Raw genomic sequence first — 27,308 nt, forward strand, 5'->3', positions numbered from 1 at the left:
TCACATAAACATATTTGTATGTTACGGGATTCCAGATTGACGCCAATCTCATTCCGTCATACAGATTTCAAGTTCCAGTAGTGGTGTTAGGAAAATGCGTTGGACAAAACATTATTATGGCAGTGAATATGGTATGTATTCATTGAATATTAATGACTTATAAAAGAATGTGGATATTGTATATTATCTGTGGAATCACCGGATAATTCAGCAACTAACCCCGAGTAAAATACACTTACAATGCTACTGCTATCCATACTGTGTTTATGTAATTAATATTCCGATTTTAAAACAGCAGGTTGAACAAAAATACTAGGTTTAGCAATACCTTTAACTTGCCTTCAAACAGCCATCTTAACCTACATCCAGATAGTGTTTTGGCTCGTTTTTTTCATCTTGATATCATTTTACTTCTATAATATGACTGCCCAGAGTACAACGTACGTGATCATATCACCTGCTCAACGTGGATCTGTGATAGACTTCAACGAGACACTGGTCTGTAAGGTACCTGCCTATTAATTATCATACATTCCATATCATGCATATCAACGTTAAACAACTTTTAACAAAAAATGTAACCTTATTTACCGATCTTATAAAAAGCCTGATCAGTTAAAATGAGCATTGGGGTGAAACATTCATCTTTATATTCTTATGATGTAATCACTGCCGGGTATTTCATTGATACCTAAGGTATACTAAAGCAACTGGAATGACTCACTTTCGAAACGGGGTGTTGAACGCTGCTGTCACAGATGGACACTTTTGGGAAATATTGATTTGGTCCTATTTTGACAATCATCAGATTGTCTTGAGTTTTGCTTGCAAGTAATTGTTGATGGAACACAGGTTTGCTAGAATGCAACAAAACATTCGGAAATATTTGTCTAGGAATTGCCATACCGCATTGTATATTCATGTATATGCAAATTTGCCCGTCCGTGACAGCCAAAAGTTTTATGTTCCATTGCTCGAGCAATAAACTTAAACAAAAACATGCTGAGCTATCTCACTAGCAAAATACCTAAAATGTGTATGTATAAAACCCAGATCAATAAAAAAGGCGAAAGTTGAATTAGAATATTGTCACGGACGGACAAAATATTATCACGGACGGATGTTTTAATTTTTCTATGGTATATGTAGGGAATTTCTTACTCAATTATTTTGTAATTGTGTTTCATCAGTTTATGAAGATATTTTATTACAAAAATCCAATAAATGGTATTGTAAATATACCCAAGTAACCCCTCCCCAACACGCACTCTTACAAACTGATTTTCATGTCCCACTGATGAAGTCTCGAGGGGGCATTAAATGTTGCACTGTCTGTCCTTCCCCCAATTTGTTTCGGCATGACAGATTTCAAATATTTCTGGTGTGTAGGTAGGTCTCACTAGAGTGAAGGTAATTTTAAAATTTTGAGTCCTCAAGTCCAAGGTCAAAAGTCACAGCTTATTATATATGCGGATTGGTTTCTGGCTGATATAACTATTCGACGGAATTTAAAGAAATGTTTTGATATGTAGGTACATGACACTGAAATACAAGCCAAGTTCGAATTTGGAGTCTATCGGTAAAAGGTAATAGGCCATAGCTCATGTCCGTCCATGACACGCTGAACAGGCTCTTAACCTGAATACCCGCTGGTTCTTGAAGTCATCATAGTATGTTGATCATGTGTGTCACCCATAAAGGTCCTTGGTAAGTAATTATAAAGTGCACTTGAAAAGTCCTTGTAAATTGCCTTTATTACGGAATAGACTGTTAATTGAACGTGAATGCACATTTCTCTAAGTAGATGACATAATACGACCGTATATCGAATCATAGTTTTACAATCTCTCAAAAATGACTTGAAAAATATTCAACATGAAGTCTGATATTCTCTAAACGCAATTCATTGACGGCATACCGTGAAATAAAGTATTATTCGCAAAAGGAAATATGTTTTTAAGAATAGAAATGTTCCAACAAAAGTTGCTTACCACACTCTGACGCAAATAGATCTATCATCATTATACAAACGTTCATAAAAAAAATCAACAGTTAAAGGACAATTTGTGACAACTGATTTCTAACCAAACAAAAAAACATGAAGAATACCTTGATAATTTTGAACAGAAGAGTATTCGCTGGAAATGTGGTTGCCCCACTTTTCGGAGGATGAACAGTCACAAATATTCATAACTATGGGTCAAGTGCATTTACGTGCTTGCGCAACAAGTGAACAATTTATCTCATATAACTGCCTCCTCTTCCTGCAACGAAGACTTATTTTTCATTTTAAACTCCTTGACCCGTTGCCCCATTTGCCAGCTACAAATCATTTATATTTGCGATATATTTTACATGGAAGAAGCAAAAAAAAAATCAGCTGTATTCTGTTGTTACAGCTCCACTGCATATCTTTTAATGTGATTTTCTAAAAGGCCTGAATAAAAGATAAAGAACACCCACACACCCACAAACACCCTGGCATACAGGCGGACATATACTGTATTTCCGGAAATCTGTAGGATAAATAAATGAATAGTTTTTTTGCTTGCTTGATTCAAACATCTACAATCTTAACTTAATTATTTGATGATATTATACGTTGAAAAAATCTATGACAGCTTGTAGTTTGGTTTTAAAAGTAACTATGCAGTTGTGATATTGAGGAAATCATATCTTTACACTATCATCTGCTAAACTACCAAAAAATAATTTTGAAATGTATAAATATATGAGTCCAAAATACTTACACATATAGTAGACCAAACAGGGGCCGTGGAGGCGCGTGAAATTTGTATCGTTAATAATTATTTTTTCCATTTTCAAAAAATCTGAAGAGGGTCTTTTTTATTTACGTTTGATTCTATACTTTGTTGAATAATTTCCGCGCTTTGATTTTATTTTCATACTCCCTTGATATTAAAATTTGCGTATTTTAAGGTTTTGTGCTTTTTAAAAATATTATACTGTTCTATGTGCTTTGTTAAAATATCTGCATCAGTCCTTGTGTGCATTGTTCCAGACTAGATGTAATGTTCTTTCAGAGTTTTACTCCTCCTGAAAAAAAAACTCCAAAAGATTGTGACACACAATAAAAAAATATTCATCTCTACTGACCTTACACACATTCCTCTCGAAACCACTCTTCGAAATTGCTTCTCAATATTTTTTTTCTCGAGTATCAATATTTTCAATGTGAGTGAGCATGAGTGTTGTGATAAAGCTCGACGAAAAACAAGAGATCGTGTTTCTAAATCAAGTTTATCCTCTATATAAGGCACTACAGACGTTGCGACCTTGTTGGGAGCTATCCCATATGAATCTAGATTCGAATGAAACAACTGCATATGGCAGTATCAACGCTGAAAGGGAACCCGAGTACGAGTGTGGAAGAGAAGGTGGTATGTTTTGCGTCAAAGTGGTCGAGCAGGTGATTGCCCAAGTCTCCTCCTCAATCTTGACTTTACAAAGTGTGATCAATCCCTGATTTCCCGTTAGAATTGAAAATGATATCACATGCTTTGCTGAGGCAGTTAGTTACTCGGGTAATCCATGCATGGGTACTCCCTATACACACCCACATTATACCCTACACATATTAGCGATTATGTCACACGTTCCAAAAATCGAAATGTATTTAGAACGTTCAAATTAGATAAATAAAAAAAGGACTGTATTTATCAGCTTTATGGAACAACGTAGGCCTACTTCATGCAGTTGTTGGCGTAGTTTAAGAACTCACCCCATAATACTGTAAATATATCATAGTGCACATGCTTCCAAAAACCCCACTTTTCCTTATGGTTTACACAATGCGACGATCAAAATATTAGGTGGCAGATAGTGACCAAACGTTGCCTGGCAAAATGAATCACTCATGAGCAATTTTAGACAGGGTAGGTGAAGTGAGATGTATTCCTTTAAGATTCCGTGCACTTTCCTTGCAACTGATGTGGAAATAAAATGAAACCTTAGAATATTCTGCGATAAAATGCAAACTCTTCGCTGATATTGATTTTGTGTGTGTGTATATACATTTTATAATATATATATATATATATATATATATATATGTGTGTGTGTGGGGGGGGTGTGCGTGTGTGATGGTGTGTGTATTAACATATACGTTAGACGTGTTAGACAATATCATTTGAAATCCATCAAGAATGATATAAAAAAAAAAAAAATTCTCTGTGTAATAATAAGTGATGTTGCAAAGGTTTTTTTCTGTGTTCTTTGTTTGATCTGAGCAGCGAGATGTTTTCTCTATTGTTTTAGGCACATCCGTATTCTTGTTTCGATATTATGCCAGTTAACAAGCATGCAGTATGAAGAAAAATGAATTACCATATTTCCAATTTGATATGCATTCTTAAATTCTTACAGAGATGCCCAGCATAGTAAGGACAAATACTTCCCCCCAAAAAAGTGAATTGGCATTGAAAATAAAAATCCATCAAGTATAACACTGAAAATTTCAACAAAATCGGATGTAAAATAGAAAGTTATGATATTCTAAAATTTCGCTTTTCACAAACAGTTATATGTATATCCTAATCGGTATGCAAATGAGAAGACTGATGACATCATCTACCAATTATTTATTTTGAATTTTATTATACTGAAATATGAAATATTCTTATTTTCTCCTCATTGTCAAGTAACAACGAATAATTCCTCTCTGAACTTGTGGAATTAGCCTTCTTTAATACTAAATGGTTCAGTCAAGTGGGTCCTTATTGTCAAATCTGTAAAAATAAAATATTGTATAATTCAAACAATGAAAAAAAAAAAGAAATAGTGAGTGAGGGACATCATCGACTGTCTCAGTGCATGTCACTGAGATGTGCATATCACTGTTTTGTGAAAAATAAGCGAAACTGTAATAACTTTCTTATCATACATCCGATTTTTTATGAAATTTTCAGCGTTATGCTAGTTTGATTTTTTTCTATTTATTCAAATCATCATTTTTCTGGGTTAGACTTGACATTTAAAAAGGTGCCGGAATGAATTTTCTTCATTAAATTCACATCAATGCAATATTTCGGCAAGTTATTAACGACTACATGATAGATGTTAAAAGAAACGGAAGAAGTTTTATCACCACTAGTCTATAAACAACCCTAAAATAAGACCCAATCATATTATAACGCTTTTTATCCATAATCTATTGTAGGTAAGTACCGATTCATTCACATGCTTTGTTTGATTTAAACTAGGCCTAAACAACCACCTGCGAGACCCCGGGGGTGGGGGTCAATCAAATGTATTGCTGTACACATGCGTGACCAAATTATTGCCAACCATCTCCTAAATGAGTTATTTCTCTGTGTGCAAAATAACCCCCAAAACATTTTTTTCGCGGGCTTTATTTACAACATTTGTCCCCTAAACAAGTTGTCGCCAGAATATGACCTCAGGAAAAAAGCCTGGAGACGTTAGGCCATCCTTTTAAAAAAAATGGAAAAAAATCCCTAAATACGTTTGACCACACGATTTATCATTGACCAGTCTTTCAAAACCACCCGCGTCCAAAACTGAAAAAACCACCCCTTTAAACTTGTTAAACGCGTCTTTTTGGTTACCCATGTGTACAGGATTATATTTGACTGCCCCCCCCCCCGGGCTGCGAGAGACTAAACGTTTGAGGAATTATTACCACACTTTGACTGGGGTTAATAATAAAGCTTGCTGTCGGAATACGAAAGTTAAATCCAGCGTCAAAATGACAAGTTAGATTATGGTTGTAACCACACTTAATGTTTAAAACCAGGCTATCATTTAGAATACTTTATTAGTTAAATATTTTCTTCCTCTATATCCCGTTCAACTATTTTGTGTCATATTGCTTAGAATTTGCCATCCCGTGGATATTCAATCACTACCTGTACCGTGTGTACAGAGAAAATGCATAATCTTAACCCTTAAAATTATATTCCCAATGGAACAGAATACTCCTCCCCTCTCTCTCTCATTGTTACGTATCGTATTTATCTTCAAGTAATCAAACAGCGTGGTCAATCTACTTATCATCATTGGTCACGTTTCCTGGATGACTACTATATATTTGTAAAGTTACTGTGTAGCCACTTCGACGGTGAACCTTCCAACGAAAAGTGTATTCGCCCTGAGACAGACAATTTTAAGAGGGTATCAAGAGTGTGAGATGTATTAGCGAAGAAGAGAAAACAGGCATAAAGTGAAGCCATGTGTATATTTGCCCTGAAGTCTGCATCTGGGGGAAAACAGCACCAAAGAAGTACGTAATGTTCTGCAACTTCATCATTCTTATCTATTATGGAATCTTCCTTCATTTTGGAAAGGGGCATCTACTAGGAAATTACGAAGTACTATATCTAGTAAGATATTATTTCATTCGCTTCGTATGTGACATTGAAATTGACTCTCATGATATCCTATCTATATTAAGAAATTCATAAAACAGGATTTTTTTCTGCAATTTAACAGAACAGGTCTGTTTAAAAAGGGGAAAAGGGTGTTGTATTAAAGGAAATCTGTAAGGTTCCATACACCAAATACCAATTTCCTGTAATTTTACATGATATAATGTCAGAAAACGCAATCTGGTAAGATTAAAGGTGTTCTCGAGACTCTGCTGCAGGAACTTCTTTCATTTTAAGGATATTTTTTTAACAGTGTAGTGATCATTTAATCCAAATATTTCTCCGTTTCTTTCTAAGCTATTAAGAATGACGTTTATTGCAGCAGATTGTTAAGTTATCAGTCAAACAAGCGACGTTGTTCTTTTTAAGCATATACCTGCAAAGCTCTGGATCATAACTTCCATTAAAAAAGTATAAATCAATCATCAATCAGTCAATTAATCATGTTTCTATCATAGTAAAAAAGAAAAAAAGTGTATATAACAAAATCCTTAATTTTTGACAAACCAATATACCGATACATCTTATTCTCTCAGTCACCATATTGTGGTATGTAGATCTGTATTATTATAGATAACCAGGAACTTACATTCTCCTAAAAAGACAGAAAAGATTAAACAAATTATGATTGTTATTACAGATGAACAGAAAAAAACATACAGTGATAGACTAAACAAAGGAAATATGTCGAATTTGTTTTTAGCAGTTTCTACTCACAGCAGTTGCTAATGATTGATAGCGCTTATTTGATTGATGAAGGCTCTATAAATGCTTATCATGCCAAAGTAAATGCGCCTTTTCAAAGTTGTCGTTCTGCAGATCACCCATTCTCCGTCCAAGGTCTCGTATATCTCAGGGAGAAGTTTGCCTCGATGTCATCTCTTAGGATTCTTCACGTGTAACCCTCAAGACTTTGGCAAACATTGCTTTTCGAATCCCCTCGTCTTGATCGTATCATCTAAGTTTACTCAGGTCTTCATCCTTCTCTTCATATTACATACACCTCGAAGCAACTAGTTTGATCCAAGACACCGCCTATTTCCCCATAGTTTTTGGAAACTATTTGAATCTCATATAAAGTGATGTTTCTTGGCTTTCTGCAACTTGCCATGTTTGTCTAATTTCCATGTAATAAGCGTGTGCTTAATTCAAGAGTGTGCCAGCGTCCAAAACTTAGCAATGTAGTCGCTTCCAGGGATGAATGCAAGAGCTTGTTATGAGATGTCTTCCAAATCCATTATCTGGGTGTTCATTGTACATCAATCAGGAATTAATTCTTTGAAAAGCAAATAATCATCAAATCATGTCAGATCAAGTAAGGGTAACATCAACTGATGAATACTATTGTGAATAGTGATGTCGCTGATAGCCAACGGATGCTACGAATTCTGGAACTTGCGTGTTTGGTCTTCTGTGTCACGACTTGTGTATTGCTAATTGCGATAAAATAAAACAAAAATTCACACAGTAGACTCTTATTTTTCGTTTAAATATAGGCTTACATTGTGTGTCGTACTATGTGGTATCGTAAAAGTGTTCCTCAGTAGATTTCGGTTCGTATAGTTTTATTAATATGAATACGTTCTACTATGCAACAGTTATACACAAGTATGAGAAGACTGACATAATCTCGTTGTGAAAATAAATGCATTTGTAGTTCAGATATTTCAATTCAATTAAGTGTAAATACGAATGAACCATGTACATGATGTAGAAAAATAATAGGTTCATGCGTACTATGCCGAGAGTTAATATGCTATATACATGTACAAGAGATAATTGTATGAGTATAAGTGTTTAAAAATATAAGAAAAGCAACAAAGAAATTACCCCCACAGACATGGCAAAGTACTTATTTAGAAAAGGGGGAGTTAAAAGCGGAAGTGAATCTCTTTGCTTCAATTAAATGTACAAAAAATGTACTGTATATAGATAGAAAATCAGACAAAAAGAAGTAGTGAACTCTCAATTGTAATAATCTTTTCAACTGTTTGATGTTTTGTCAGGTTGTTTCACTATTCAAACCATCCAATCAATACCTCGACTAAACATTGAAATCAATCCCTTCCCATCATATCTTAAATAAGTGGAATTCGACGCATCCAATATCGTATCGAGTATTCTTGAAACCATAGCAACCGATAGATAATGGACGTCACGATACAATCCTATAGCCACATCCAACTAGAGCCTAATGCCATCCATTTACATAATTCATCATCAAATAGCTTCTTCAAACAACCTTCTCTCTAACTCTACGGCCGACCAATGGGTATATCCTGTGCTACAAAACGAAGAGAGTGACATTTTGTTTCAGTGTCACACACGGCTAATGGTTGTGACGAGTTAGAATAAATAAAAGACTATGGAAATACATATCTCCAGGGTTTATGCAAAAGATCAATACATTGTGGTGATGAAATAACTGTTTACACCCATGATCGAGGGGGAGAATTCAATCGAAATTAAGAGTGGTTTCGCCGCCTCAAGAGACATCACATTTTGTTATTGTTCATTTAACTGGGTTTAACCTGACTTTAGTGGGGTTCCAAAAGCATATCGAGTGAATAACCAACAGTTAATGTCGATTTCTTTACGGGACATGACAAATTTCATTATCTTTATCAGTTGTAAATCTTTCACCCTGACGTTCTCTCTATAGCCGAATTTCCGGCAGCCTCGCCAAAAGAAGACGAAGTAAATAGCTGGGAACTTCGGACAGTATTATAAAATGACTAGATCAATCTTCTAACATTTCATCTTACAACGGAAAACCAGCAAACACGGGCTAAATTTCCTACGGAGATGAAGTCCATTATTCGCCCGATTCATCCTACAAACTGATCAGACTACGCCAGTAATACACGTAATCTTCAAAGGTAGATAGTATATGACGAAGGAGTAAAGTGCACCAGCTGCCATGTCGGAACCTCGACATTCATGTTCATAGAATCGTGAAGATCTGTAATGAAACGTCGTCATTGAACGACCTTCACAACCCAAGGCATCCCAGCCTCGACATCCTTTACAAATCAATAAGTGACGATTCGTGTCAATCACGACTTCGAAATCAGGTTTACATCGCCGAGGGAACCTGGTCACCGCCTTCCCCTTCAGGTTGGGTGATCGTTAAGCCATGTAGTCTCATGTCTCAATCGAATGTTCTGTCAAAAGTTCAAAATCGTTCATGTGAATGTGTGTAAATTTAGATAACGCAATGGTCAACATGGTATACTGAAATATGTACACCACCTAGTAGGCAATCTTTGTTTCCAATAAATGTCTTCTTCATTAATGACCTTAAGATTTCAAATAAATTTCAAATTCAACCAGATACGCTCGACTATCTAAATGCAAAGGAGCTAATCTGGTCCCTAAACACACCCCCTTCAGCATGCTCACATTGAAATGAGGGACCAGTCTTGATGAGGTGAGATTTCGGTCTTTCAAGAGTGGGTTTTTGCCTTTGTTGAGTGAATGAGTGCATCTCTTTTCATTCTCACTTCAAAAGGGGTGGGAAATCACACCTGAAAGACCGAAATCTCACTTCATCAGGACTGATCCCTCATCTTACTCTGAGAAGAATGTAATCAAGGACCAGATAAGTTCCTATGCATTTAAAGAGTACCTACATGTAGGCCTACTATTAAGCTATAAAAAGGGGGAGATTTATCAGAACAAAGTTTCAGTATTCAGGGTAGGCCTATTATTCGGTATGTATATGACACTTATCCTCATAATGTGCAAAATATTCACCCACGAATTGGTTCATGACATTGCCGTAAATCCATGACGTCATTCTATTCAAGTGGGGGATGAAACAATAGGTTTCCCCCTGAACAATATATGTCCACTGCTTGGATTTACGCCAGTCATGCCAGTTGTTTATGAATACCCTTGCTATATTTAAAAAGGAGAATAAAACACCCCAAGGTAAATGATAAAAACAAGCAGAGTATTCGAGAAGAATCCTTGCATAATATGTGAAAGGAAATGATTAGAAGATGAGTTAATAGACACACTTCCTCTCTCAGAATGACATTCAAGATGTTATGAATAATTGACTGCAACGCCTTTTCATGAAGTTGCATAATTGGAGAGGTTTTGTGTCTAAAATGGTATTGTATTGCCGAAGAAGACATTGCGTCGATGGACCTTGTGAAACTTGTGTTATGTTTTCACCTGAAAACGTAATTTAAATTATTTTCAGACTTGTTATTCTCAATTTACGTAGATAATTGCTGGTATCCATTTCTGTAGCGCAATACAGGCGCAAAAAATGCAAGTCATTAACATAACATGCGAACTGGAATGTCAACACCTTACAGTATCAATGGCGTTAAATATACGTTCAACTAAGTGCCCTTCATGAATGATTGGTGGTAGGTAGTGGAGAAGAACAGCTTATTTCACATCAATCCCAGTTATTATATTTCCAGCCATGATCAACTGATCTCTTGAAAACAACCAACCGCCGAATAATTTTTGGGGTGAGAATTTATCGGCCGAACCAATCGAATTTTTCTTCACATATGAAGATCAGGACTGAATGTTTACAAGTGCCAAATTCTATAGCTGGTGAAATCTGAAACTGGTTTTTCATGATTACAGATGAATGTCCTGCAGAACCAAGCCGGTTTTCATTCTCGAATCATGTTCAACAAAATCTTCTTGTCCAAGAACAGAGATCTATATCTGATTTCAATCAAGACTGAAAAATGGAAACAAATTAAGGGATAGATCTCGAATGTTATCTTTGACCTCACCCTTACTCTTAACTTCTTTTTCCTGAAAAAGGTCGAACTTTGTGATCTTTAAAATTCATTTTCGTATTGATTTCATGTAAAACTAAACAATTTATGATGACGATGACGACGCTGATAATCATAACGATGGCGTGATTCCTTGTTACAGCCGCATGGTTTTCAGTTGAGCTATTTAAATATTAACATAATAAGATCAAGCTACTGTAAAGACATGTATAGGCCTATTACTTTTTTTTATTACATTTGAAAAAAATTAAGACCAAAACTATCACGATAGAACAATGCCGAGTTGATAACGTACACATAAGATTCTTAGTGTAATCTTTTGTGATTTTGTTTAATTCAACCGTGGGATAATTAAAATATAATCATAAGTTCTCTAGGAGAACGCTACAACGATACAGACAGAAGTTATCTTAACGTTTTAGTCACATCAAAGTATTGCCCCATATGGATGCTTCATTTGTCATTTAAAAATCTAAGGAAAAATTTGGTGAATTATCATTCTTTCATTGAGCGAATCTCAATATGGTGGAGCCAAGTTTGATCAAGTTTCTTATCATGATGTCTCTTGTATTTGACGTCTGGTGGCTTTGGAACTTAATTTTCTGCCTGACTAGATCTTAAGGGTGTCCAATTGGGTGAGAGACAGGGAACTAGATACCACCTGCCATGACATCTAAAACAATATGGGTCATCTCCTCAATAAACTCAAGAGTTCAAAACCAGACAGGGTGGAAATGTAATAAAAACAAACGATGAAAATCTATAAGAACATGATGTATAAAAACGAATGATGAATGCAATACACATTATACGAAAATTTTTCATCATCAAAATAATCATTCTAATCACTTTTCATAGTCCACAGTCTTAGTGATAAGATTTGTGTTTCTTTTTTAGATTTAAAATGATGTATTTTTCATATCTTAGAAATGACAATTATCTAGGAATGTCGATTAAAAATATCAGTATTAGAGCCTCATTATCGGTTACACTTCGTAATTCTGAAGGTTCGTAATTCCGAAACACATAAATTGCCTATACCTCGATGTTCATTAATCCGAATGCGTAAAAGGGTTCGTTAATCCGAACATTTTTGGCGTTATTCCGAAGGTTCGATAATCCAAAAACGAAATAAGGTTCGTTGTTCAGAAGGCTCGTTAGTCCGAAAACGAAATAAGGTTCGTTAATTATTACGTTTTCGGACTAAAGAACCTTCGGAATTACGAACCTCATTTCGTTTTCGGTTTAACGAACCTTCGGAATTACGAACCTCATTTTGGCTTCGGACTAACGAAACTTCGGAATTACGAACCTCATTTCGTTTTCGGACTTACGAACCTTCGGAAATACGAACCTTCGGAATAACGAACCTTCGGAATAACGAAGCTTCGGAATTACGAATGTATGTGTCATTATCTACGTTGTATGTCTAAATAACTAAATAATACAAATAAAACCCAACATTTGAAACGATATCATTAGGCCCTATACTATGTTTTAACTTATGATTCTAGTAACGGCAATATCACCTCCCTGTTATACGTCTTAACATACGTCTTCTTCAGGGATCCATACAAGAAGACGTATGTTAAAACGTCGAATATTTGGAGCTCAAAATAAACTCAGTTGGAACCAAGTACAATGCATGACCACTTTGCTTCATTAATATAATAAAGTAATATCGTCATATATATATATATATATATATATATATATATATATATATATATATATATATATATATACAGTGCGTATCAAAAAAAAGTTTGCACTTTGAAAAAATCCTGTAAAATTATACATTTTTAATATCCTGAAGATTTTTCCACATTTAAACATTGGTACAGATCCATTTAAGCAAATAACGATATAACTATCGAAAAATATTTCCGCTTGAGTGAGCACCACTTACTTTTGAAAAGTTAGTGAAAACTGATTAGCGCAGAACTTTGAAGTAGCTATGCGAATAAAAGTAAACCTTTATCATGAAGAACACGTAGAATTTAGCAAGTAAACTTGATTTGAAGATATCTTTGACCTCTTTTAACTTGTCTCCTTGCCCAATACACCTCGAAGAGTGCATTGCGCCCCACCCACTCCCCCACACACCAAGGCCATCAAGACGATATTTGATTTACATAAAAATGAATTATGCTTGATTTTCATTTTGTTAATCATTGTCAAGCTAGGGAAAAGTATGGAGAAACAAGTATCAAATGAAAAATTAAATGTCAACCCACTAATAAAAACTTAGTGAAAAAGTGTTGGAGATATTTTATGTAAACTTTTGTTCAGATTCAGTAGTCCTCAGATCCAGCTGGCACAAAAAGGGTAAAGTGTTGAAATTTCAATTTTGGTGGCAAATTTGTTTAAAAATGCTTTGAATGTATCTGTTTTATCTTGATTGACTAAAAGTGCAAGGGAAATGTAGGAAAAATGTATCGCAGGGTAAGTTTGATTTCGCCCTTTCCCCTTGACACTGTGTGAAAACGAGTATTTCTGCGCAAACAGATTTCTGCGAGCTTTACAAAAATGGACAGTGCTCACTCATATGTAACATTCTGTCAAAACTTTTACTTTCATTGGATAGATGAGACCCAAACCCAAGATTATATGTGAAAAAATTACCCACATGTTGTATATTTTTGAATTCCCAGAACTTTTTCAAAGTGTAAACTTTTTTTGATACGCACTGTATATATATATTAGAATTTAAAGTAAGTTTAAGGTGTGAATCCTTATATTCATCAATCATAATTATGTATACAAAATTTTATTAATATGCCTACGTGTTTGGTTTTGTATTCAGGTAAATATCCATACAATCTAAAACACACAAGATTGTGACACATCATCGCAACAACGCAAGTAAGTGGATACCAACATTTAATACATCATCGAGTCTTATGTTATCATATTTACCGTTCTTCATATCATTTGCAGCAAGGATATTGGTATGGAAAGTGGTACTAATGAAAGGGATGGAATCATTTGGTCCTATACGTAATTGTTTGTCCTGACTACAAATTATGTGAACGAGCAATAGAGATCTTACCAGTAATAGGACAATAAGATGGAGGCGTGGAAGTGACATTGATACCCCGGATGGGAGCTTCTAGGTGCCAAAATGGAATGAGATAAATCAAGTTAGCATGGGCTGGAGACAAATCGGCAACTGCTGGATTTAAGGATGATCGTGTAGAATACAGAAGACGGTGGGTATCTCGTTTTAATTCATTTCCTTATGTTTTCCTGAAGATGGCTTTCCAGAGAGATTCCATGGTAAGTTGACGACAGATATCGTTTTTCGAAATTGCACCGCTGAGAAGTGATAGATAGGGAGGAATGACAGGGTACGAAGGGAGTGGAAACCCAGAGTAAGGTTGGGTTACACAAAGGCATAAATCTCTTACTCTGGGGAAGTTTTATCTCATGTCTGTAAGGCATGCCAGAAGAATAAATCCCGTGTTCTCTATCTGTTCTTTTCTACTTTATGTGTCAATAACTTTACGCTGATTTCAGTAAACTTTCATTTTTCTCAAAAGAAAACATGTACGTAATTGAAATGACATGAGCATATTCATAGAAGACTAACAACATGAATGCTTGCTCTCGTTAAAATATCACGATTTCATTTGATTATTGGCACGGCCTCATATGGCCTGTTACATATTACTCATATTTGCATACAAAGTAAGCTGCACATGTCATTTGCTCGTTGTCACCATAATTATATCCAATACGAATACTAAAGCAATCCGACACGGGATTGATTAGACATCAGTCGTAGAAGCAGGAACATAATAGAAAATGAAAAGGGGAACAAGAAGTGAAATTTCGTCTTGACGAAATGCCATCAATCTTTTGACTAAAAATGGTTCATCAACGTACGGTATTTAACTTCGACTATGAAATCTACATGAAAAATGCGTGTCAACACTAGGTGAGGAAGATGAGCCTTCTGACCTAGAGGGTAACCTTTTCATCTTTTTTTTTAATGTAGAGAGGGTTCATTTACACATACAAAATACTACGATTCCTCAAATCATTGATCATGTTGATTGGTATTAATTTCAGGATACGTATATTCAGTTCAGAAAAATGGGAATAATGGTTGTTGATGATACATCATTTTCCCTTCTTATATGCATCAAAATCGAACATATAAGACAACAAAAATAGTGTTTGAAACGGGTATTCTCAGAGTTAATGATAAGTCATTAAATACATTACACACGTTTGAACCACTTATGTAATTTTCATACATACAATATGCATGATTTATTTTCAAGAATAATTCTAGTATGGCAGACGTCTTCCTTAACCTAATTTTGATTAAACAAAGATTCGCAAGACGTCATACATACATGTACATTATCATTGATGGGAGTAAATTCCCCTTGTGAGTGTTCAGATTATGTTCTTTCTTTGAGTCCCTACCATCCCCAAATGTCAACCTTACAGTGTAGATCGTAAATAACTTGCAAGCGTGAGCCAGACAATAAATGGCATATTGCTAAGAAAAAGCATGAACCCAAATTATAAAAATGGAGTAAAAAGGAAAATAGTAACTACAAAAATGGAACGACTCTGGAGTTATTATTTTAATATATATTTCAGAATGCGTCATCCTTAGTACGTCAAAAGTTTGAGACTATTACATGCATCGAGTGCCTATATTATTCATATTTCATATCTCCGCTTTTGTTGTTTCAATGTTTGTTTTCGAAATGTCATTGTTCTAAAATGGGAATAACATCAATCTCCGGAAAAATGTCCTTTTTCTTTACGAAATGAATACTAATGTAGTTAACAGTTCACTTGATATACTTCAAACCTCTTTTATATTCATCCTAGAAGAGCGGAAGACGATCAGAATATTGCCACAATTATCAGATTCCATATTGAATTATGATTGATAAAGTGAAAAGAAATACTATGCAAGCAATATGAGAATGGAATACAATATTCAGCAACACATTTGTTTCCTTCAGTGTAGCGCTCAAATATTTACCTAGTTATTAGGTAAAGTATGAGATATGTTTATATTTCGTTTTATCCTCTCTGAAATCTATCATATTTCATACAACGATAAGAAACTATTGACTAAAGAAAAGAAATAAAGAGGATTTTATGTATCATCAAATATAACTATCTCTACTTTTCCATCCTGAGATTGAGAGATAACAAGGAAAGACACCATGGTGGGTGTTATCCAATGGGACAATTTCATTTCGGTACATCTGGTTACCCACTGCCAGTTTTCCAATGGCAGATATCATATTAAAAATTATAAAACAACCTTAGTATAATACCAATAAAACCATACGAGCTATACTGGTTGGCAAAGTTGCTCTAATAGTATATCATACTTTATATAACGATGTAATTTATTTCATTATTGGTTGTATGTTATGTAAGATCAAGCTACTTGGTGTGAAGGATGAAATATACTATTTAGGTCCATGGTTCAAACAAGGAGATTGATATTTCGAATTCACAAATATTTCAGACATATTTCAACAGAAAATTTAGTCACCAAGAAGAGGAGAATAAACTATGCTAGAATTCGAGTTAAAATCTGAATGAAATTAACATGGAATCCAACAAGAAGAAACATACTATTAATAACATATTACAGATCGTGCTTTTTATGGTTAAAACCTACACAATTTATTTTAACTTGTAACAAATTTACAATTTGAATGCATCATTTTTTTTTTCGGATGTTGCATGTTTGCTATGGACTAGTTTCATCATGCTGTTTTATTACATCTCTAGAACAAAACAATGCACAAAAATACATTTACCTCTATGCAGACTTCTTTGTGTAATTTTTTTCAGACAAGGCAATGGGAGAAGTTGGTAAACATTTAATGATTCCAAGGACTTGGCCGACACAAAACCTGTTGTATTGTCATGTATCTAGATATTACGTAATAAGTGTTCTTTCAATGCTACTGTATGTACCACACACGAATGCCATGAAATGGGTGCGATACCTATAGACCACCTTCTAAAAACCCCATTAAACCTCATCTTAATTTCGTGTTGTTAAATCAAGTACCGACCAACCATTTGGCCTAGACTTATTCATCCATTAAGACATGCTTAGTATATGAGTTTAGAACGTTTAGAAGAGCTTCCTATGCATCCTTGTTTAGAGCTCCATTGTTCGTGTTTACTCTAAAGAAACGTTTTATCATTGTGCCGTAAATGTAATATCGAGGGGTAGACCAAGAATGGGAAGAAGGCGTTCCACACGTTAAGGACGACGTAAAAAAAATCGATAGTCGGAGAAGTTTCTTGCTCTAATTCAGCCAACAATATCACCGTGATCATTGTAATACGCTGAATAACAACGTGTACAGCATGTAATGTTCACATCACACGAGCAGGAGGTAATGTCAACATTCGATACTGAGGTGATGACTATTCACAATACTAGATCCCCCAAAAAATAAAATACAACCTGATCGTGGAATATCTCGGTCAACGCACATTAGCATATATGACACAGTTTCCCATAATCAAAATTACAGTATCGCTTCAGGAATACGTTATACATTGAAGACAATATATTAGGTTTGAGATGGATAATTTTTTTTTATTCATAACGGAAATGCTGGAATAAGTTAAATAAATAGTCGTGCTGCCTAGCTGAACTTATAAACTTATAAAGTGTTAACGAAACAGCAATTTGTCACAACATTCCATCATGCAATTCGAAATGCTATTTTTTGAAATTGCAGCTTTAGTGTGTAAAATAAATTTTCTGTATTAATCAACATGCTCACTGTATAATGATAATAATAACAACCCGTTCTTTACTAGCAAAGAAAACATAGCTATGCATGTACTTGTACTTGAAGAAAATCAAGAACTTGAAAGTTAGTAAAGAATGTTAGGCATAACGTCATCCAACTAAATCCAGGAGCAAATTTGAAAAAAAAGATATAACGCAATTGATATAATAAACCCAAGTTCCCAACAACCATTTAAATTTGTCACTGTCTAAGCTTCTTAAAATCTTGACTGCCTATAAAAGTAAGTAAATTATCACGAGACAGCATTGTTCTAAGCCATTTTAGCAGTTGCGTCTTAAGATTTCATGAACAAGTACCCGCAAGGTTTAAACCCATGATAAGCCTGCTTGTTAATACCAGTATGTCTTAATTAATTGAGCCTATGTATTCTTTAACAGTTATCATGAATGATTTATGGACGATGAATTTTCATACTTTACTGGTCCATTACAGTCTAAATATGTATAATACATTAGGAGTGCAACGTGGTTGCTTCATTGGTTCCAAATACATAATATACTTCAATTTCTTCAAACATGGCTTCGGGGATAATCTTGTTTTTTCTTAACTGTGGCTAGCACAGGCTAGTGTTGCTTTAGCCTTAGAATTGAAATCCGAGTACCATCTACTCATGACGCAGTATAGGTGAATCGGGACTTTACAGACTCATTAGTATAACACCTCTATAAGGAGAGGGAAATGCACTTGGAAGTGGGCTTGGAAAACATTACAGCGCGAAAGGGCTGCATTTGGCAATACTTGACTGTTTCAGTCAGATTGTATTGAATTTCTTTCATTAAATACAGAAATGGAAACTTCGACTGGGAGATATAAGTAGAAGAAGCAGTTTGTATGGAATGTAGCTATTAGGACCACACATCTTCCTTAGATATAAACTCATCAATCAATGTCAGAATGTTTGCTAAATTTAGCAAGAGATGACATATGTCCAATCCCTGTCTGTCTTATTATGAAATTGAGGGTGAATATCATTTGTTAGCATGAAATGGACTGTAAATATAATTTCCTATCATGAAATTAGGGGTAAACATAGCCGAAAGATGATGTTGTATAGTCCACCCCACATTCGATATTTGCAAAATAGACACATTTTGAACATACAACAAACATTTTTCCCCAATCAGACGTCTTACCTCCACCCTTTTGAAAGTAGTAGCTATCAATTAAATATCCAAACATCTACTTGAATATGGTACAGGCTTTTATAATACTGAACATTATCACACATAGCCTTATTTCTTTTTAAGTCTTCGATCATAATTCGGGAAATATTTATTCAGATGGATAAAGAGTAGATGTGGTGAATAACAAAAAAATCTCTATATTTTTCTCTATATTCATTATATTAAAATGAAGTGCAATATCAAACACAGGAACATGAGTTTATTTTTATTATTTTCCAAAATGAATACCTTGTATTTTACAATTCGCTTGAATCCGTGAGTGGGTTTGGAGGGGGAAAAACACGTGTAGATTAGGACACAATGCCACTACATCATTATAATGGGACTCTTGATTTGATTATCTTATCATCTCCAATACAATTTGCTTGAAATTAAAACCCTGAGAGCTTTGGCACGAAATCATACGTTGTTCACGTCACAATACTTCTAACTTTATTGATAGAGAGCAACGCTCATCTTCCCTTTTTAAAATTTTTCTTCTCCTTCTTCTCTCTTTCTCTCTCATTTTTTCCCTTACCGTAACTATTACTTACTCCCTTTCTCTTACCTCACGTTATTTCTTTTTTCCCATGCACTTCTCTTCGTCCATTTTCCTTGTTTCTTTTCCATTCCAGATTTCTTCCTTTTCATCTTCTATAATTCGGCATCTTTTTTCTCATGCTGGTGTCGAAACGTTGATTAAGACTCGCTGAACTCGATTCTAATCATATTTCCCGGATAACGTTTCTCGGAACGAGATGGTCGAGTTCGAAACAAAAGATGCACTTGTTTGCAACGAACCTGTTGCCATTAAAGATGTATGATTGACGTTTATTGCTAACTAACAATCCAAGCAACAACAACCAAATCATGTTCTGACTTTCTTCTTTGTGTTACTTCACTGGATTCAAGGCTAGGATGCACTAACGTAAATAACATCCAATTATTCTCCTACATTACAATAATCATTGCATCTCGTTTCTCCTGCATTCCACATTGATCGGTGATATTCAGCGAATGTGTAGTAAAGATCTAAACGCACACATCGAGAAATTATCCAAGCTCGCGATTTATGTTTCTTTCTTCGCAAAATAACATGTTTACAAACATAATACCATGCTTGAAATGCATTTTTCTTAAACTATACCTGTTCGTTCACATATAAAATTGGTCTTTATCAATTGCTTTATATAATTTTGATGGGTGCAACGACAATTGTATTACATGAAACCAATTAAATACGATAACAGTCTTTTAATGTACAAGTACCCTTCCTTAAAACCACTACATTATAATTCAAATATGGAAAAATGAAAAGGGGGTTAAAGTATAATTTATGATCATCCTAAAGTAATTGATTACCTCGGCATGCTCAATAAGCCCAGCAAATAATTATCATTCGGTATATGCTTGCCCTCTCGAGCAATGAATAGGATAATTAAATTGTCTCCAATATCCTTGACGGTCATTTGGGTTTTTAATGAGCTATTAGTTATGGTAGCAGGTTTCAATCCCGAATAATTTCTCATTAGTCTGGCAAGTACAATACTAACAAATGCCTCACAGTAGATGTAGTACATAGTAAAACCTACATTACATTCCTATTTTTAAACGACAATGCTTTGTCACATCTAAAATTACAGTTTTAGCATACACGTGTAGCTCCATATGACTCCTACTTATACTAAAAAACAAATTTCTAGTTATACATGCATGTACAAAGTAGAACGGGGAAATTTACGTTTTAAAGTAATCAAGGCCCCGTCAGCATTGAACATAATTATCATAATTATTATTATGGTCAAAGGCTCAGATACGATAGACATTGATATCTTTTAAAATTTCATAATGAAATTTCATATTACTGAATCAGAATCTCTTTTTCTACTTCCGATCCAGTTTAGTTTCTAGTTATTTCCTTTTACAACAATTATGTTTACTATAATGCACTATTAATTTCACCTTTGTTGTTACCTTAAATAAATTTCTGTTCACGAAGATCGGTCTTTAATTTGAAATGTGGGTTTTGTCTGTTTGAATATCTGTTGAATTTTCTTCCAAGAGCTAATGATTTTGAAGATGGTTGGAATGAGACTCAAAACAATCATCTTATCACACGTCGTAATCGTCTGATCCTCATGGGATAGACCAACATGGGATGAAACATCGTGATGGACGTGGCGTTTCGACCCTCCCCCTCCCTAATCCCTCTTCTCATTCTCTTCTTTCTATCCTATGAGACCTGAACGTGCCTTCAGATCTAACTACATCATATCCAAACCAATCAAACAACTTACCACAACCTATCCCGTCCGAAGCCCCTTCAATAATCAAAGCTATAAGTGAAGCGTGAGCTTTACTGACAATATTTCATCAAGAGATACGTCCATCAATTTGCAAATAGTATTGAAAAAGAAAACTTGGGATATCGTTTCAAGATAATAAATGAATTAGCAGCTTTTGTTTGCATTACATTCAGATTAAGAATTACATGTGCAAACGGATGTCATGAGCATAAAACATGTCTTAACTTTCTATGGTTTTAACAACCAACGAGTTATATATGTATGTAAGTGTGTGTGTGTGTGTGTGTGTGTGTGAAGAGTAGAGTAGAATAAAAGATGAAGCAAAGTATACACCATGTTGTAAAGCTTTCGGCCCTGGCCTTCTTCTGTTTTCAGTTGCTAAAGAAAAAAAAGCAAATCATAGAATAAGTAACATAACGAACCTAAATAAAAGCAAATTAAAGCAAACCCAAAACAAATATGGAGAATGTCATGGTAATTACACGGGATAATAAAGGTAAAGCGAAATAGTACCTGACATATTGGTCATATATATATATATATATATATATGCGGATCTTTAAAGAATAACACAAACCTTTTATGTGCTCTTGAAAGCTGTTTTATATATGACAAATGAAAAAAGGCAAAATATGCGAGTTTAAGGTTCCCATAAATGTCGTTCGTTAATGATCAATAGAATGGTTCCTTCAAGATGATTTTCAGCCATGTTTGATTAAAAAAAATGTAATATGTCGAAATTATGTTCCACCTTCTTCTTGTGATGAGAAAGCAAAATGTCACCTGTCATCCGTTGATGACTTTGATTCAGTGTTTCTCCTCTTTAGAGGATAATGATAATGATTTCAAATGGTACTGGGATAGGAATGGCCGTCGGACATAAAATTAATGAGCATTATCTTGGTGTATACAGAGTTGATATTAGCACGGCGTACTAATCACTGGTGTGACTATAATAGAAAAGATGATTGGTATTACGGAATTGCAATTATAAAAAAAAATGCTCTAGTCATCAGTGATTTGATGAATATCATCGTTGACACGTCGTTGATTTGTATGATATCAAGAATGGCTCAGCAATAATTATTATTTCGGTTGTAATACTTAATATGAAAATGATTTTGTTGCCATCGCGATCAAGAGTGACCAAGGCAGTTGAATTTGACATCAGCTGATGGTGATCTCTAGAGGTGAGTTAATAAAAAATAAAAGCCTTGGCGATGGAATGGACATTAAAGCTCACCATTTTATTAGGATTCTGGAAGCAATTTCGTAAAATGTTTATTTAAAAGGAAGTCAGTCGTTATCATATGTTAACATCATATTGCAAACAGTGGCAAAGTTGACGTGTATGCATAGATGGTTTGAAGTAGCGGAAGAAATGTTTGTCCGAGTGGAAGATGTTTCATACATTACCATGTCTACACAATGTATGAAATGTTGCTCCATAGAGAATTAAGCTCGTTGAGGAGCTGTTGAGAATACTGTTTTACATAAAATCCCCCAAAAGTAAACTCGTTCATATATCATGTATACGATAAAAATTCAATACTTCCTCTCTCAGATGTCGTAATCCAACCAATACTCGGTTATTTGAAAAGGATTCCAAAAATTAACTAGCATAAAATTATAGTTAAGTAATTCATCGTTGATTCTATTCATCATTAACTACAGTAGTGTGATCGCTTTCAGTCAGTGTTCAGATTACATGATTCACACTACCTTGCTCGTATCATATATGCTCTTAAATTCCATTTCTCCTTATTTTTTTTCGCAGGAACGACGAGTGTGAATACAATCGAATTTCTGGTCGAAATTTAGAATATTCTCTTCTCGGTCTGATAATTACACACAGATAAATCGATAAAGGGATGGACGAAACCCCGGCCAATATGAGTAACCATACCTTGGCTGACATGTAAGTCAATATGTAAATATACATGTATGCACCAACCTTGGTCGGTTCGTTTATATTATCACAAGCTAAGAAGCGTACTCGATGTGTTTAAACAATTATTTTCCCCGGTTTGCTCTCAAAATAAGCGCCGATCAAGTATGCGATACTACAATACATATAAAGTAGATTAACGTATGTGCAACTGCATTACAAGGCATACATTACTAACTACGCATTATTATACACTTTGATATATCAGTGACCTACTACAGTATTACAATCAATTTATTATAGTATTTTATTGCCTTCTTGAAAGTGACGAATGAATATTAAATCAATTTCACCAAATATAAACAAATGTTATTGGGAATACATAAAATACACCAGCTTCCTAAACTAATAAATCGGAGTTTTTATCATGAAGACCGTCACCATTGTTTTACCTATAACCCCTCAAAAATATTAATTAACTGTAGCTACTCAATCACATAAAAACATGTATTACCATAAAAACATTCTCTCCAACTGGATATTTTTGGAAAGAATGTTTTCACTGGAATAACATACAAACAATAGTAAAAGATACATAAACATTAAATTTTGATTTACATGTAATTCAACCCACTGGATATTCCTCGATTGAACTCCCCCCTTTCATGATTTAACTTACACTATTAGAATGATAAAAAGGTGGTCTAGTGCTATATCGGGAACACCTTTCAAAGGGTACACCAGAAGGGTGCAAAGTTTCACCAGTAAAAACAGTTTCCTGTGTGGTATTGATAAATTAATATTGAACCTCTTTTCCATAGTATGTAGGCTTAAATCTGAATGTGTATATAAAATGGAAAGATGAACCTTTGATACACTCTTACAAGGTACTATTTATTTTAAGAATGGTGTCATTCCTGGTGTCATGAAAATCATGATGAAATTCATACTTGGCCCCAAGCTGGCAAGACACTATTATTTACATTCGCTTTTTATAATATCAACTTTTAGGATGATCCTTAATCTTCAAATATATGAAAGTCAGTCTTAATTTCAATGATTAGTAGATTCTTGGGGAAACTCACCTCTTGCATACCTTGTTACCGTCCGCTGTAGTAAATCCGCATAATCCAGATTGTCTACAAATTCATCAAAATCTTGATTGGTCACATTCATATTGAATCCTCGACTGACCACCCCAAAAACAGAACCAGCCATAAACATCATATCACGGATAAAATTGTTCCCGTCATGGTATAGAAACACTGCTCGTGTCCATTTGTATTTTTGGAAAATTTGCCCAACAAAGTCGCCCATTTTACTGTGAGGGGGCATAATATTAGTAAGCGTTTTATCGTAAGGGGGGCCACTGTACCCACTTGCCTGGGCACCTGCTGTCAATTGGGGAACGTTCCAATGGGCAGAAAAACGTCCTACGGGACCGGCTGGATATTCACAAACGGGACCGAAGAAGCCCATTACACGATGTTCGATGAAAATGTCAGCAGATACAAGCTGGGCAGTGTTTATGGAGCAATGTGTATCATTAACATGGAGAGTAATATTATGATTTGGTATAAGTTGTCTTTCCTTGACTTTCTCGACCGCAATTCTCATAGCAGGGACGACCATTTGAAGGTGATACGGAAAAAGACGCCCTTTCTTAAGCCAAGGATAATCACCCTTAATATCTGGTAATGGGTATGCAGGGAGCATAACAGATAAATTGATATCCTCACCTGTCTCAAGTTCCCTACATTCCATGAAACTCACAGAATGTAACAGTATTATCAAACCACTTCGAAAACATATTCTCCACAGCTGCATGATGTGCATTCCCGCCATGTTCAAAAGTTTACTAATATAAGGCGAAAGAAAGATAACAGGCAGAGTTGTTCCACTGTTCTTCTGGTCTTGCAAGATTGTACAAACTCTGTACATGGACCGTTATTGACAGAGAGAGAGAAGAAGCGTAAACAAAGTTAGCTTGGGGATACCAAACCGGCGTACACCGACCTACCGGACATCCTCAATACTCAAGTTGTCAGAATGCGGGCAAACTTTAAGTAGAAGTGATAAATGCATGCCAATCAACCCATGTATTCCATAACAGAAATAATTGATATGAATTTAGCGAGTGATGACAATTTATTACAGGTGAGCTAATACCACGGCACAAGTCAGTTATATACTCTGCGGAATATTCAGGTGCCTAAATACACAGCGGTAAACCAAGAGCGAGAGAAAGAGAGAGGCGCATAGAAAACGGGCTATCATGTGTGAATGCAGTGAGCGAGAGTTTTACGTGTGTGAGCTGAGAAGTAAAGCGAACAGGTCAGTACGGATGATTCGCATGGAGACCGACTACCAGACACGCAATGATAACTCCATTTGAAAAGGGGCATTCATCTGCTTTAGCCCCCATTCTTAAGATACGTCTTGACACTACACTTGCATATTCAATATGAATTCCACAATGAATTAAGTGCACCAACTAATCTGGTTAAGAGCGTGATAACTGGAACCTGTTGTCATGCGTAGAGATCTACTGGAAGGGAATTAAATTAAAGATATTGACAACCTTACGATGTCAGGTTGCTGATTGAGCTTTAATCGATATTGATTTTTTTTTCTTGACTTGTTGGACTTCCAAACCAGTATTCATATATCAGAAAATACATGCGACAACCTAAATCATGTGTCATCTTCCTCTAATTTCGGGTGAACCACTTTACTGTTTTTCTCTTATCTCTTGTTTTAAATCATTCTGGGTCCAATAGAGATAGATCAATAGATTAAAGGCAGTTGAATGATTTTCGTTCCAGTGTTAGCCAGGTGACAGAATTGAATGAGTCTTCTTTATTACTGAAAACTTTAAATCACCACAGAACCGTTTTTTTTATTTTGGTATAAAAATCTTAAATTACTGTGAAACAATAATGTCCTATGCTTGAGGCAAAATCCCAGTCATTTTATCAAAGAAGAGTTAATAACATATAGCAACATCATAACTAAGATAAATAATTAAATGGGAAAAATCACAATGTGGAATACGTGGGTAAATAGTTAAAGATGTCTAAAATATTTCATCTGCATATTCAATTAAATGACCTATATAGGACTATGTACCCCCACCCCCCCTTCATTGGTTTTATTTTCTTACAACCCCGTCCACTTTTGCACATTATTACACATGTAATAGGAGGGAAAACATGACGGGAAACACAGTTACTCAAACATATACAATTATTCTTCATTGCTCTTTTGTTCGGCGACCTTGAGATTACGTATCTTAAGATTGGGGGCTAAAAGAATCCTTATTACCAAAACATTTGCATTTAGGATAATCGTCGGTTGAAAAGAGTTTTAACTCCTTGGAAATTCATAGCTTTGAGACCAAGCGTATTTGAATGCATGTTATTTTGCGTATGGAAGAGATAGCTTAAAATTAATGGTCCGCATACGAGTATCTTGTATTATTGTCGCACAGTCCATTTAGTTATTTGATTCTTCAAAATCAAACAATCAATCAATCTGTACTGATCAGTATATATCTAATTTGACTGAGCTAGAATCCAGTGTGGACTCCAATTGATTTGCGTTTCATCTCGCTCATTGATGAAAGTACGAGCATTTCATCATGATGAAAAGAGTTGGAGGATGGGTGATACGGATGAATGTTCAGTTAGGATCAATTCAAAAATCTATATGTAAATACACTGTTATACTCTGATCACAGAAAAACAAATTGACTCATTATATTTGCCAATGAGCAGCAGCTTTGTTACGCATCACCCTGATTAATTTCGATGAGATCAAGTAAAAATATTCCTAATCATGCAATTCATCACTCCATCCTACATTAAAAAAACTAAGCCCAGTAAAGATGCCACTGCCTGGAGAGGGTAGAGGAGTGAGATGTACATGTATGTAAATGCTGATTTTGTG

General features: G+C 35.0%; 1 protein-coding gene across 1 annotated transcript; it reads right to left on the reverse strand.

The window, feature by feature from the left end:
- Nucleotides 1–6,600: 6,600 nt before the first annotated feature.
- LOC121410183 (atrial natriuretic peptide receptor 1-like) lies at nucleotides 6,601–25,963 on the reverse strand. The gene is made up of 2 exons (XM_041602094.1): nucleotides 24,446–25,963; nucleotides 6,601–7,840 (listed from the first exon to the last, which is right to left on the reverse strand). Exons 1-2 carry the CDS (start codon nucleotides 25,299–25,301, stop codon nucleotides 7,824–7,826), a joined length of 873 nt encoding a protein of 290 aa, XP_041458028.1. The 5' UTR covers nucleotides 25,302–25,963; the 3' UTR covers nucleotides 6,601–7,823.
- Between the last annotated feature and the right edge of the window lie 1,345 nt (nucleotides 25,964–27,308).

Source organism: Lytechinus variegatus, chromosome 3 (assembly GCF_018143015.1).
Source record: "Lytechinus variegatus isolate NC3 chromosome 3, Lvar_3.0, whole genome shotgun sequence".
In the NCBI taxonomy this organism is placed as follows: domain Eukaryota; kingdom Metazoa; phylum Echinodermata; class Echinoidea; order Temnopleuroida; family Toxopneustidae; genus Lytechinus; species Lytechinus variegatus.

Coding starts and splice junctions, on each gene's coding strand:
- LOC121410183 (XM_041602094.1), bottom strand. CDS start 25,301: ATGTACAGAGTTTGTACAATCTTGCAAGACCAGAAGAACAGTGGAACA.